A 15,105-nucleotide genomic window follows, 5' to 3' on the forward strand; every position below is an offset into this window, starting at 1 on the left:
TTACCCCAAGAACCACCCCCTCATTAGGGCAATCCCAGACTATCTGCTCTGAAACAGTCAATGTTCCAATTCTGGAGCCTTGCACAACAGGTCTATCTGCTTGAAGACACCAGAGTATTGGTGAACAAAGGCACTATGGGGTACTGATCTCTACAAAGGGAAAGAACACCACAACTGATAGTTGCCATCCACGCCATATATAACTGCAAACATCTTAAAATACTGTAGGAGGAGGAAAACCCATAAACATCTAGAGAACAATAGAGTCAGCAGCTACAAAGAGGATGGACAGAAAGAATAAATCACCGCAGATGAGAAGTGATGGATGGCTCCCTGTGAGGGACCTTAAAACAAGGCTGGATAACGTAGTAGGTAAACACACTGCGGGCATTGTAGCTGAACTCAAAAGAGTGAGACTAAAAGCAACCTGACAGTTCTAGCATCTCTAGGATTCTCAAAGTTTGTCCTCTAAACCCTTGACTTGACATCACTTCCATTCTCTGAGTCAGATTTCCTCTTTGCACCATTGGCATCCCCCAGGCCAAGTCCCAAAGCAGAGTTAGAACAACACCTCAAAGGCAGTTCCAAGTCCCTGCTCACGGCTGCAGATCAGGCAGCTGGCTGTACTTACACTTGTTGGAAGCACCTCATGCTGTCGAGGATATTAAACTGTTGCCAGCGTTTGGAAAAGTTCACTTTGCCATCAATGTAATCTGGGTTTCCCAGGTGGACAAAGGTCAAATCCTGCAGAATCAGGCCCCTGGCAGAGAGAAGGTGGAGCATGCAGGGAGGAGGGAAGACAAACACAAAGCTCCAGGTTAGCATTGCAGAGCCACTGAAAGGCCAATAAAAAAAAAATCAACCACCTCTTCAGTGCTGCTGTCACAGTTACCTCTCGGGATCCTACAGATGAAGTATTAATGCTTAAACCAGCAATACTGGTGACCAAGGTTTGAATTAGAGAAAAATTATTTACTCCAGCAAGTTGGGAGTAGACTAGATAAAGCTGGCACAAGACGTGCTCGCCAGCATCGCCCTGCAAGAAAGGGGCAGAGAGCAGCGATTTCAGATTCCTTCAAGTCTGCTGCAAAGGAGGAGTTTCTATCTCTGGGTGCCTGGCCGGCTACAGCCACCCTGGAGAAGGCACCGAATCATGTTTTCCATCCACTGTGGCCACAACTCCCTTCTTGTGCTCTGTCTCATTCTTCAGTGGTCCTTAACAGATTAGCCATTTTAGCCTCTGCACTCTCTTCTCCAACATGTTTTCCACCACTTGGGGCAGGCTGGACCTACATGGGTAAAGCCCATATAAAATGACAGTAAGTCTGGCATTCAGACTATGGGATCCTGGCAGTGAAAGGTGAGAACTTTAATCCCATCTCTGAAAAATCACAAAGGACACATTTCTGCAAAAACTTCCAGCCTACTGAGCCAGGTCTGGCCCATGTGCAGCTCTGAATCAACTCAGCCTCAGGAGATGGGAAATACACTAACTTCTAACATAGTAACAGAGAGGGAGCCGTGCTAGTCTATATACTATCAAAACAAAAAAGCAGTCAAGTAGCACTTTAAAGACTAACAAAATAATTTTTTAGGTGTGCTTTTGTGGGATAGACCCACTTCTTCAGACCATAGCCATACCAGAACGGACTCAATATTTAAGGCATTAAATATTGAGTCCGTTCTGGTATGGCTATAGTCTGAAGAAGTGGGTCTGTCCTAGGAAAGCTCACCTAATAAATTATTTTGTTAGTCTTTAAAGTGCTACTTGACTGCTTTTTTGTTTTAACTTCTAACATCTCACAGAAAAACTCTTTTCTTGCACACAGCCTTGAAAGGAAGTCTGGACTATCTCACTGTTCTGAGAGTTCTAACTCCTTGATTTCAACTTGTCATCACTAACTTGCCTTTTTGCCTCAGTTTCCCCATTTGCTGAAAGCACAGGGAGTTGAACGATTTTGTTAATTAATGTTTGTAAAGTGCTTGAGATCTTCAGATAACTATGGCTGGAGAAACCCAAAGCCATGTTACATTGAGAATGCACAGGCCCACTGGGAAAACTGTACCAAGACCAGGCATCCTTGTCATTTCCAACCCAGGGATGAGCTGCTCTGGGATGGGCACTGCACCTTCTCAGTCCCAACAGGAATCCAGAGCCTGAAGGGCCCAGGTATAAAAGTATATTTAAGAAAGCAGTGGGACTACACAGCATGAAACGTCACAGGGAACTGGTATGTCATTACTCTAGCTCCCAGCAGTGTGGCTTGAAAGCAGTTCTTGATCGTCTAAGAATGGAAGGAACCTTCCTCCTAAGATTTTAGAACCCAAGAGCCTTGTGTCATGGAAGGCTTGCAGTAAGCGTCGTATCCTGCACTCTGCATGTTATATTGTCCTACACTCCACGATGAAAGACAAATGCACAGCTGAGTGGAAGTTGCCAGGAATCTGCTTGAAGACAGACACCACGCAAGGAGAGGCAAACCAGTGATCCCTCCCGCCCCCATGAAGACACCTACTCACAGGTAAGGTATACAGGGAGGTTCCACCTCTGCTAGAGCCGCTCGATAGGCCCGGAAGGATGAGGAGCTGTCAATGAGGGTGCAATACTCTGCCAGGCCCTAGTGGGACATAAAACACACATGAATTCATGGTGCTAACAAGCCACCTCTGTAGCAGGGTACATGTATTTAAAGAAATCACATCCCCAAAGACCATAGTAGACCAGAGAGTGAATTTAAAATGGCAACACTGCAAGTCACTGAAAGGACCTGGCCCTCTCCTTAACTAGGCATACAGAGGCCCACAGGGTGTCAGCACTCAAACCCTTGCCTTCTGTAAGAGATGTTTTCTTAGCCTGTGATCTGTTTGCCTCCCTGCAGCTGTCACTGCGGACACGAAATACAGATTTCCAGAACTGTGATATGATCCACCATGACAAAGCAGATATCCACTATCCTTCAGTGCCAGGAGATGTTTGAGTTATTAAAACCTACTGAATCATTTCACTTCCTAACTACGTTTCTCTTTCTTGCTTAAACATGGGAATTCCCAGAGGGCTCAAACTGCTTTTCCTCACCTCCGATGTCTGTTTCTGCCATTCCAGCCTTCGGATGGGTGCTGAATCCAGAGCGGAAAGAATGGCCAGATAGGAGTTAAAATTATTGAGCTTTCGTAAGTGCTGTAAAGAAGAAGAAGACCAATGACTCTAGAGATGTGGAAGGCACTCTGGAAACAGTGTTGCCCCAGTGGAATGTCCCACATTCCAACTGCCATGCAGCAAAAACACATAAGCGCACTGAACAGCATGTGTGTGAATCTCAAGCAATGAGCTGTTACCTTCATAATCTTTATAAATTTAAGGAGCAGCCTCTCTCTGTCTTGTGGTTTCTCTTGTAACATAATTATCGACCGGACCCTGTGATGATGGGCAAAAAAAGAGGAAGAGCAGTTTAATCCTGGAGCTGGAGTCTGGTCCAGCAATACCTGCTGCTTCCCTTGAGTGACTACAGCCTGAACCTCTCCAGGTCAGCAACATCCATGCACGGTCTAGCATAATTTTAGTGAGCCAGATGTCCACTTATCACGGGTGCGGCCAATTTTCCCACACTCCCATAAAGTTTGTTTACAGACACCAATCCCGGCTTTCAGTGTTCTGTTCTGCTATTTAGCTGTAATTTACCCCTAAAAGTCTTCTAAGAGCCCAGTAAATAAGTGCAAATATGGTAATGCTGCTAGATAATATTGACCTCCTGTGGGTTCGGCGCTGCTCATGGGGCTGGACTAATGAGATTCAACCTGTATTAGCTAACAGGAACAGATCAATGAAGCTGGAAAGTTCAAATTATGTTCTTTTTCCTCTCTACAGAGCTAAAGCAAATACTTTAGTTCCCAAAAATGCCTGAGTCTGAAGTTACCCAACCTAGAAGGAAACTCCCCTACAGGCACAGAGAGGTTATTTCTTGCAGCGAATGTTACCAGGCTGCCACCTTGCCTTTTGCTATTAAAATGGACCAGTGTGGAAGTATTCCATCACTTACGGCTGCAAAGTGAATCTGCTTAACAGCCTAATGGATTTATTGCACTTAAAGCTGGTGCCACTTTCCATTGGTTTGTTCCATAGCACATGTGAACAACTAAGGGACCAATTTACCCAACAAACCAGTTTCCAGATTGTTTATTTGAAATGGCCCCTCATTTCTGTACTGACTTTAGTTTGAGGCAGGGAAGATACACATACATCAGATGTTTGTATAAAAGGATCTCGGTGTTATTTGCAATAAAGCCCAGAGATTCAAATGTCTCCAGAAATCCACAAGGTTTCAGTTTTCTGTCACACAGGATTCTTTGCAGAATGCTCTAGGAGGAAGCAAAAACTGCCCAGAAATACACCACTAGACAAAACCATTGAAAGGAACAGCCACAAAGTAGCACAGCTCAAGGGGAATTCTCCTGGGCTTCAGGGACATTAGAGGTTAAGTTCTGTGCAATGGCTGCTGCTCTAATCTCCTTACCAGTAGGACATGTTATTAAAGTGCTCAGTGAACTGTGTCAGGTTGGGACTCTTCTCCTCATTTTGTTCTTTTGCCCAAAGCAAAACTTCTGGGATCTAGGGGAGAATGCGAAGAATGAATCATGAGTTATAATGAAACATCTGTCTTTGAATTCCCCATCCTCCCATGATTTACAGCCCTCTCCAGACACAAATCTTGCTTTCTTCTGCAACAACAGGTGTGTGCCTAACAGCTGTTAGAGAATAGCATCAGAGTTTGCTGAAGGCATTGGTTAAAGTCTCTCCCCTCCATCCCAGCCCCCGCTTTTGTGTCTGTACCTCTATCTTATAGAAGAGCTCGGCATCTAAGAGGGTCAGCTGCTCAGCTACTTCATGACTATGGAAATCATGCAAGGTCCCTGGCCTGTGAGACACAAGGAGAGAAGAGAAAAGGAAATGAAACCATGGCTGATTTTCTTTCCTTTATAACGCTGGCCCAGGGAAGAGGAACGAATGGTTAAAATAGGTGCTCTCTTTTTATCTCATGAAAGTCAACTGAAGAGAGAATTAGAGGCCCGGTTGTTCACTTCTTTACTTCAGCTGTACTGAAGAGGATTCCATGCAGATTGCCGGAGTCAGACACTGCCAGCCAAAAGGGGGTTACAGAGGGGAGACTTAGCACCAGAAATTTTTAAAATAAGCCTTTGCCTGCAGAAGCTAAGAAAACACTCCACATCCAAAACCACAGCCAACTCTCACATCAGCTGCTTCATATTTTCTTCATCTTGCATTTATGATGTCAGTAAAAATACCAGTTGGAGGAGCTCTGCCCACCAGATCTCTAATTGTACAGTGAGGTCTAAACAACACGCCACTTGCTGCTCTCCTGAGCTAGATGTGATGAGTGCTGCTTTCCAGTATTTTGTGCCAGGAGATCATTTACACAAGACAATAGATCAAGGTGGTAAACACATGGCCTGCAGGCCAGAATGCAGCCCGTGAAGCCTTTTCCCACAGCAGTGGCACCATTGTACCCAAGCTGGCCCAAATGAGAGGTGTGGGGTGTAGTCAGGCTAGGGCAGGGGTCCGCAACCTGCAGCTCTTTAATGAGCCATTTGTGGCTCCAGGCACTGGTGCTGCTGACTCCTCTTGCAGCTCCCTGCCCTGCCGCAGATGAAATAATGGACCTAAATTTAATTAGTTCAACGGCCAGCAGTGGGAGGCATCCAGCCGTTAAACCTATTGTATTTAGCTGCATTATTTCAGCACAGCAGGGCAGGGAGCTGCCCATGCAGCAGGTGGGGGAAATGAGTAGGAGAGGTGGGGGGAGGGGCAGCCAAGTCTGCCCCTGCTGGAGCTGCGCAGCCCCACTGACATGGGGGTGGGGGCTGTACCTGCAGAGGAGAAGTGGCAGCGCATGGAGCTTCTCAACTGAGGCAGGTTAATCCTGGGGTGGTCTTAAGGCTGAGAGGGGTTCAACCTGAGGATGGGGTGGCAGGTTTGGAGCTATTTTGCAGTCGGCCCCTGGAACACGTAAAAAATTGCCATGTGGCCCCAATGAGATAAGGCTCCACTCCTGCAGTACGGGATGGACTTCGAAGTGACAGATCCCTGCCAGGAGAACCTTACCAGTGTCATTCAAGCTCAGGATGGGGGCCTGGAGTGTCCTAGGCCTGCGAATCAAAGTCTCAGTTTTGCCTTTGCTATAAAAATCTCTCTCTCATGCTTCAATTCCACATGTTTGCCAGTGACTCCCCCTTGTATCACTCCCCTTGAAGAACAAAGGGTTGGATGTCATGGGCTGAAGTGTCAGCGTATGTCAGTACTATGCAGGAGCAGTCCCAATGCTCCCGGAGATGAGGAACTCTGCAGAGGTAACTGATTTGCCATAGGGCACAGCCACTGCTGATACACTTCACCGGCACAGAAGGGTAATTCATGGAGCGGTATTGAACACGAGCCTTAAAAAGCAAGGCTTGACAGAGGAGACCCCATGTGCAGTGGGCAAGGACAGATATACAAAGGCAGCTCAGGAAAAAACAGAGCACAAAGCAAACGCTCTGACACGGCACTGCACAGCATTCAGTAAAAAGTAGATGCAGGCCCCACAAACAGGCCCCAGGTTTGATTAGGTTCGGGCCGCCTCACCTGGCTGCCACCCCTCGAGCTGCTAGAGGTTTGATTGAGTTGGCATATCTCAACATTTTCTTCTGATCCACTTTATCCAGAATATTTTTGCGCAGCACTCTAGCCAGGCTGAGCTCCCCGTTGCAGACTAGCCGAAACACCAAGTCCATCAACAGCTTCAGAATCTCTTCCGTCAACTCCACTAAGCTGCGACATGGATAGAAAACCCAGGGGGCATGTCAGAGATGAGACGTAAAAGATGTCATTCATTCCCCATTTACCTAGAGCTTGTATTATGGCCTCCCATTTTTTAGCACTAGAAATGAGGACCAAATTCCAAAATTGAAATTAGGGTGAACTTCCCCCATCGAACTGAGCAGTGAAAAAAATTATTTGGGGCTCTGACTTTCAGGCACCTGAGTAAGGTTATCTTCACCCCTCCGCCCATGCCCACGACAGTACATCACATTCCTTCTCCACCTGCCCCCGCAATTCTAATGGCCTGGCCTTTCAGTATAGCCCCTGATCCTTTCCCAATCCCACCACTCTGGGTAGCTCTTCCTGATGTGCTGTGTCAAGAGCTCCCGGCACAGCGCGCTAGATTTCTCATCTGCTCACTCACTCTGTTGCAGCTGCTGCTAGGACAACCAGCCTCTCTGGGGAGACTGAAGTACCTACAGCTGGCTATTGGAGACTGCTCAAAGGCATCTCATGCTGCACTCTTCCCTGCAGTACACTGCAGGTCACCTCAGTAATCTCTCCCTCTCCCTGAGGGACCAAAGTCCTCTATCACACTCAGACCAGGGACCCTTGAGCGGAAGCCCAACGTCCCAGATGAGACACTAAGGCAGCAGAGATTACTGCAATGACAAGTCATAAAGGATGTCCATAGAAATCAATGCCGTTACTGTTCTGTCTTCGATTCTCATCCAGAGAGTGAGCTCAGCGCACAATTCAATTATTTTCTCCCCAAACATAATGGAATCCAGGCCATGGCAGTACACCATTGGGCCAACTTTTCCTTTCTTTGAAAGATTTCCCTTCAGACTGGTTATTTCTGAAGTCAGGTGAGACTCCCTGAGAAGAGCCCCCTAAGAACTTGCATTTCCCAGCCAGCACCCCAAATGCCCAGTCCTGCAACACCGTCATTGATCTAAGGAAGGACATTTCAGGTCTCTCTCTGCAGAGCTGGCATACAGCTCCATTTTTATGACCTCTCACCCAGCCCCCCAGACAAACCAGGAGGGAAGCTCACCACAGCTCGTCCACCACTCTCACCAGCACGAAGAAGGTGTTCTTGCTGACTCGCTTCTTAAATGTGTCTGGGAAGTGACAGAACTTCTCATACGTTGGCTACAAGTTAAAGAACTAACTCACTCTTGTCTGAGGCAGGCCCCAACAGGCAGCCTGACGGCATCCCTGCTTTCAGCCATGACTGAGACCAGCACTCAGTTTCTAGGAGGGACACACATACTAAAGGTGGTAGACTGAGCAGTACAGGCTGCACATAGCAGAGAGGGGTTTGCATCACTTGGTGGGTGCATCGGGGGTTAGGGGAGGGAGAGAAAGATGGTTGTACCCTGAAACCATAATTTCTAAGGCGACAACTGAATTAAGTGCCAGTCCAGCGAGTTACGGGAACTCCCCTTGGTCTCTCAGTGCCTTCTGACCTCTCTTGTAAGAGCACAGAGCTCAAGGCCAACCCAGTCTCTCATTTCTTCAACTGGCAGATGGCGGGGGTACCTCCTGTCACTTGCAGACAATGCTGGCTATGTAGGAAAGTTGATTGACCTAAAAAGCCCTGCCCAGTGCAAATCCAGCAAGATAGTGGCTGTGGTGCTTACTCTGGGGAATGTATAAGAGGCAACACGGATGGAGATGATTTCTTCCACCAGATGGCTGGGCTGGGAAGGGAGGGGAGAGAGGAGCAGACAACTACCAGCAACAATGAATTCAAACCACAACCAAAGCTCTGGACTGCAGAACTCCAGATTGTGTCTCAGTTTCAAGCACTTGCTGAAAGTCAGCATTTCACTGCTCACCTCAAGCCAAGATTCTATGTCTGGAGACACTTAGCCACCACAGAAACAGGAGAACCATCACCTCTGCTGAAGAGGGCCGTGATGGGCTGCGTCTCTGAGACTAAAACCCAGGAGGTATTTACACTGTACTTCTTTAAAGTGCAGCTTCTCAGTCCCAGCAGCAACGGAGGGAATTACGGAGGTGCCTCAGGAAGGGAAATCTAGATGTAATATTCATGGAACAACATCTGCCCATCACTTCCGATGCTTCTGCCAGGAGGTAAAGGGCCATATCCATGATACCAGTACCAACAGCACAACACAGAACTCCAGTTTGAAGAAGACATTCTCTTCTGTTCTATACATTTGGTGGCAGGAGGGAGAGTTAAATGCTTTTCTCACCAGTAGCTGCACACCATTTCCCTGGGTCCATCTGAGCAACAGTGGTGAGCGATGATTTTCAGCTCAAGACAACAAACACACTAGCTCTGTTCAAGCTGACATGTTAAATACAGCAGTATGGCTGCAGCCCCACAGGCAGGGACTTGGGCTAGCCACCCAAGTAAATACCCAGAGGATATTGCACTTTGGTGGCTAGCCCAAACTCAGTCTTGTGCTCCAGGCCAATAAACCATGTTTGCCTGGATCTCTCCCCTGGAATTTGTTATTTGATTTGCACTGAAGCAAAGCTATTGTGTTCTAAACAATGAATTCCTGCCCAGGAGCTAATAGGGTGTGAGACACCCACGTGGGCTTGGATATACTGTAGATTGCTTTGAATTAGGCCATTTCCTGCCCTGTCCATGAAGTGCTGAATACAGTGCTCCAAGGCTTGGTGGGGTTTAGGGTGGCATGCGTTTGGAAGGATATCTATACTGCAGCTTCTTGATGAGCTCTTCAGGGGTAATGAATGTCCTGTATGTTGTCAAAAATGCTTCACAGTACAGGACCAGATCTAAAGAGGAAGGCAAGAAAACCTCAGTTAGTGGTTTCTTCAGAAGGAAACAAGCTCTGCGCTGAATTCAACATTTAGCCTGTCTTTACAAAGTTGGAAAAAATAGGTAATGGGGAGGCAGATTTCTGCAAGAACAATTAACATCCAGATTTACAGAAACACTGCTGTATTATTTCTTGCCAGCAGGTGGAACCTAATGCAGAAGCAAAGGGCTGGCTAACCTGGGTTTGAGAAGGAGCCAGCATTTACCAACCTACATTGCCAAAGACCCACAATTGTACATCAGCAGCCCCCTTAACCTTCCTGTCTCCCACCCACTGGCAGCATCCATCTTTCCCACCTGCCATGATCAGCTGTTTTGAGCATGCTGGACACTCTGGAGAGGACAGAGGCGACAGGGCAGAGCACACCTAGGTGCACAGGGCAGCACATACCCTCTAGCAATAGATCTTTCAGGCCAGTTTCCTAGCTCTGCTCGTGGCTTTGCTGAGAATGCAAAAAGTAATACTATTTCCAACAAAGGGAAGAATTAACACCACTGTAAATGCTGGCCCAGAAGGGGGCTAGATAGCATGTAGCATGTCAGTGTGCCAAACCATCTCCACAACAATGGCTTTGTCTACATTCAAGGGAGTAAGAGATGGAATCTGAACATGAGTCAGAGGTACGTCTCCAAGGAGAGCAGCAGCAGTCAGTCCCACTGTGAACATGGGTGAAATGATTTTGACAGTCTCAGCCTAAACCATCACATTCTGGCCTTACTGATCCCTTACACTCCAGAGAAGCTGTGTTAAGAAAAGGAGGTTGCCTATTAGGATTGAAATACTGCAGAAGATCTGGGGGAGAAGGACTGGCAATTACAGGTGGAAGTTCAGTAGCTGTTTTAGGTTGGTTTGGAGGAGTATTAATGGAGATGCTGGGGGGAAATATTTAAGTTTGCCTCAAACAAGTCACACCACCCACAAAGTTCCTGAGTGCTAATGTCAATCTATTGCTTTGTTACCTAGGCTTGGGGGGACTGCAAGTATGACAATGGTGCTTATCTGTCTGCAGTGTTTCACTGGCAGTAACCTCACACACACACAGCTCCTTCCTGCTGTCTTTTAGTTAATGATCAGATATAATCTCTAAAGCAGGGCAGATGGTTGGTCAGGTCATAGGCGAGCTCTGTGCCTTGTTCAGCTGTAATCCTGCGTTTGCAGCGGGCGTGCACAGCCATGGGCACTTAGCTGGCACCAGGTTTTATTCCTGAAGACCACAAGTCTTCTTTCATGCCTTATTCCACCAAGCTTTGCGCCTCAAACCTAAATGGAGAAGGAGCAGCATGCACCCAAGGGTGTTCAGGGAACTAGCAGAGGTCATTGCTGAACCTTTGGCCATTATCTTTGAAGACTCTTGGAGATCAGGGGAGTTACCGGATGACTGGAAAAAGGCAAACGGAGTGCCCATCTTTAAAAAATGAAAGAAAGACAATGCAGGGAATTATAGACCAGTCAGCCTTACCTCAACACCTGGGAAAATAATGGAGGGAATCCTCAAGGGATCCATTTTGGAGCACTTGGAAGAGGGGAAAGTGATCAAAAGTAGCCAACATAGATTCACCAGGGGCAAGTCCTGCCTGACGAATCTGATTAGCTTCTATGATGAGGTAACAGGCTCTGTGGACACGGGGAAGTCAGTGGATGTGATATACCTTGACTTCAGCCAAGCTTTGATACAGTCTCCCACAGCATTCTTGTCCACAAGTTAAGGAAATATGGATTGGATCCTTGGACTATAAAATGGATAAAAAGCTGGCTTGATGGTCGGGCCCAATGGGTAGTGGTCAGTGGCTCAATATCTGGATGGCAGTCGGTTTCAAGCAGAGTTCCGCAAGGCTTGTTTCTGGGGACGGTGTTATTCAACATCTTTATTAATGACCTGGATGAGGGACTGGATTGCACCCTCAGCAAGTGTGCGGATGACACAAAACGAGGGTAGATACGTTGGAGGGTAGAGAGCGAATCCAGAGTGACCTGGATAAATTAGAGGACTGGGCCAAAAGAAACCTGATGCAGTTCAACAAGGAGACATGTAGAGTCCTGCACCTGGGGCAGAAGAATCCCAAGCCTTGTTATAGGCTGGGGATTGACTGACTCAGCAGCAGTACGAGCACGTAGGGGTCATGGTGGATGAAAGGCTGGATCTGAGTAAGCAGTGTGCCCTTGTAGCCAAGAAGGCTAACAGCATACTGTGGTGCATTAGGAGGGGCATTTTGAGCAGGTCTAGAGAAGTGGTTATTCCCTGCTATTTGGCACTGGGGAGGCCATATCTGGAATATTGTGTCCAGTTTTGGGCCCCCCAGTAAAAAAGGATGTGGATTTGCTGGAGCAGGTTCAGCAGAGGGCAACAAACGATTAAGGGGCTAGAGCACAAGACCTGTGAGGATAGGCTGAGGGATTTGGGCTTGTTTAGTTTATAGAAGAGAAGACTCAAGGGTGATTTAATAGCAGCCTTCAACTTAGTGAAGGGGAGCTCTAAAGAGGAGGTTGAGAAACTGTTCTCAGGGGTGTCAGATGGCAGAACAAGGAGTAATGGTCTGAAGATGAAGAGGGGGAGGTGTAGGTTAGATATTAGGAAAAACTACTTCACCAGGAGGGTGGTGAAGCACTGGAATGCATTGCCTAGAAAGGTGGTGGATTCTCCATCCCTCGAGGTTTTTAAGTCCTGGCTTGTCAAGGTCCTGGCTGTGACGACTTAGTGGGGGTTGATCCTGCTTGAAGCTGGGGGCTGGACTAGATGACCTCCTGAGGTCCCTTCCAGCCCTGTGATTCTGTGAGTTGTGCTTATTCTGGGTTCCCATCTGTCCTAAAGGCATTGTGAGGTAATACAGCTGGTGTGCTCTGGCACCCAGACCTACCAGGAAATTCATCTTTAAAGGAAAGCCTCTCAGCCACACCACTATGTGCAATTCAGCTGATAGATTTTCAAGCCCTGAATTCTTCCCATCTGTAAACTTAATTCATTAACCCTCTCAGTCTCCTAAACCCTGGGTTAAGCATAACCTAAATTCCTCTGCGTTTAACTTGCATCAACAACTTGGCAGAGCATGCAGGGGGCATTTGCCAGCTATCATGAGACATGTACTACACATCCCCCACACCCCTATCAATGCAGAGATGAGTGAAAACAGGGGTGGCTACCGCACTTCTAAAATACACAGTTATGTGCATCAATGGGAAGCATACCAGGCTTCTCACAACCTTTCCTTGATGCATACAGCCTCTTCAGATTTCATCATTTTCGCACAAGTTATCCAACACATACACCTCTAGCAATTAGCTCTCCAAACCCAGGAACATTGTGGAAGAGGCTCTTTCTCAGAGGCTGCTGCTCCAAGGCAGAGCAGTGCCAAACTGGAGCTGATAACTCATTCCACTTTCACCATTTTCTCCTATGATTCAGGAAAGGTCAGGAATATATCTGAAGGGGAAAGTATGGGCTGGATGGCTGCAATCTGCTGGCTAGCAGTGTCAAATACCTAATACTACAGAACCAATCAGGGTTCATACAAGAAAGATACGTTTTAAAGAGGAATGAGGGCTGAGTGGCTCAGTGAGTGAGTGCACCTGGCTGGCAGTCTGGGAGAACTGCCCCGGTTTAGGCCAGAGCAAATGTCTTACTTTTACTCTTTATAAATGCTGCAAAGCCCATCTTCATTCATAGGGCTTGAAGAGGGAGACTCGATATTTGGGGGAGCTGGAATTGGGGGGGCTGACTAGAGAGTTCAATTACTATATTGTTAGAATTAGTGTAGCGAATAGAACCATTACAATTTCAGTACTCAGTGGTTAAAATAAGGCAAAATGTTAACATAATAGAGTGCTAAAAATCCAAATAAATGAAAGAATCATGGAATACTAGAACTGGAAGGAACCTCAAGGGGTTATTAAGTCTAGCCCCCACCCGCCCTCACAGGAGGATCAATCACTGTCTAGACCAATCCTGTTAGTTATTTATCCAACCCGTTCTTAAAGATCTCCAATAATGGAGATTCTGCAACCACCATAGGCAATTTATTCCTACCTGAATAGCCACCCTGACAATTAGGATTTTTTTCCTAATGTCTAACCTAAACCTCCCTTGCTGTAGTTTGAGCCCATTGCTTAAGAAGCAGCTCTACACCCACCTCCCACTTTCACACAAGATGACAAATCACTACTCATGCTGGCATGATTGGTTGCCATTGGGTCAGGTCTGTACCACGAAGGATGCTTCGGTTGAATTTGAAGAACTCTGGTATGACAGCGCTAGGACAGCTCACCTAGTGCATCTGGCTCAATGCAGTGATATGATTCACTTCAGTGCCAAGTTCACTCAATCCACCCCACCCCAACATTAAACTGATGTCAAGAGGATACAGAGAAGAAGTGTCACTTTGGAATCTGAATCAATGGCACAATGTACCATTCACAATTATTCCTACCTACCCCAGAGATAGTCATTGGCAAGTCAAGTGATGCCAGAGCAACAGAGCATTCGTTTGTATTGGTATGCCTCGTTCCGCAGAGCTCGACTCTGGGCACAGAACAATTAAAAACATTATTGCTGTTGAACTGAATGGCATGAGGGCTTATCCAGCTCTCTCTGTTTCACCAAAGACAAACGCAATTCCCTCCGCAACATTAATGCAGCCCTCCCATTTTGTCTGTGTCTGCATATGGTACCATAACTGACAGGCAACACTTCGGCTGTTTGTAGCAGAACCAGAAAAAAGCCTGACCAAGCTGCAGAGGTCCAGCTTGCCCTGTTCCATTCACTGTACCTTTCCTGTCAGTCTCAGTTGCGTGGACCAGCAAAATATCCCCAGATCCACCACGCACATCTGGCCCATCATCACCCTGCAATGAGAAGAGAAACACGTTACATACCGGAGGCTGAACTTCCTTATTGCACAGTCCAGTTCCTTAGTGTCTAAAATGTAGGGTTCACTTGCACATCCTGTAACATTCCTTGCACCTCACATAGCAAAGTATGAAGTGGGACAAGGGGTCAAGTACCAGGCCAATCCTGTGATCCAGTGCAAGTGCGCCACCAGCCACACAGACAATTTTGACTCGCAGTCTGCGTCATTCACTCCTTGGGCCAGAGCAGCAAAAGCTGAATGCTTTGCCTGTGAGCAGATGGAAGACAAGTATTTTGTGCTGCTCACTGGCGGCGATTCCAATGGCCATTAAGGAGCAGCAATACTATGTGATCATGCATCAGAGGCAGCTTGTATTCGTTATATGATACAAAGGTTGCAAAGTGAAAGTTGCACATTCAACTTTCACTTGGGCATAACTGCGCAAAGATACTACAGTAATAATTATGTGCATTTAGTTTTCAGGTGTGCATGGTGGAGAATCAAATGAGAAAGAGAAAGAGAGCCAGAAACCACAGCTCCAAACTTAAAAGAAGGTGCTTCAGTCTCTACAATGTCAAAGCTCATCCAGTTTGAAAAACTGAGCACGCAAATTCTATAATCTGGAACG

The 15,105-nt window shown here is 46.9% G+C and overlaps 1 protein-coding gene across 8 annotated transcripts in view; it reads right to left on the reverse strand.

The window, feature by feature from the left end:
• RAPGEF1 (Rap guanine nucleotide exchange factor 1) overlaps positions 1-15,105 on the reverse strand; it is a 138,504-nt gene that overhangs the window by 3,528 nt on the left and 119,871 nt on the right. For all 8 annotated transcript variants that reach the window (XM_075015093.1, XM_075015092.1, XM_075015089.1 and 5 more), the window contains 10 exons: positions 14,397-14,472; positions 9,508-9,592; positions 7,872-7,964; positions 6,638-6,823; positions 4,829-4,913; positions 4,512-4,606; positions 3,337-3,415; positions 3,077-3,178; positions 2,521-2,618; positions 632-760 (listed from right to left, as the gene is read on the reverse strand). In XM_075015093.1, the coding sequence (XP_074871194.1) occupies positions 632-760; positions 2,521-2,618; positions 3,077-3,178; positions 3,337-3,415; positions 4,512-4,606; positions 4,829-4,913; positions 6,638-6,823; positions 7,872-7,964; positions 9,508-9,592; positions 14,397-14,472 (1,028 nt within the window). The remainder of the gene's footprint in view (positions 1-631; positions 761-2,520; positions 2,619-3,076; positions 3,179-3,336; positions 3,416-4,511; positions 4,607-4,828; positions 4,914-6,637; positions 6,824-7,871; positions 7,965-9,507; positions 9,593-14,396; positions 14,473-15,105) is intronic.

This window comes from Carettochelys insculpta, chromosome 21 (assembly GCF_033958435.1).
Source record: "Carettochelys insculpta isolate YL-2023 chromosome 21, ASM3395843v1, whole genome shotgun sequence".
NCBI lineage: Eukaryota > Metazoa > Chordata > Testudines > Carettochelyidae > Carettochelys > Carettochelys insculpta.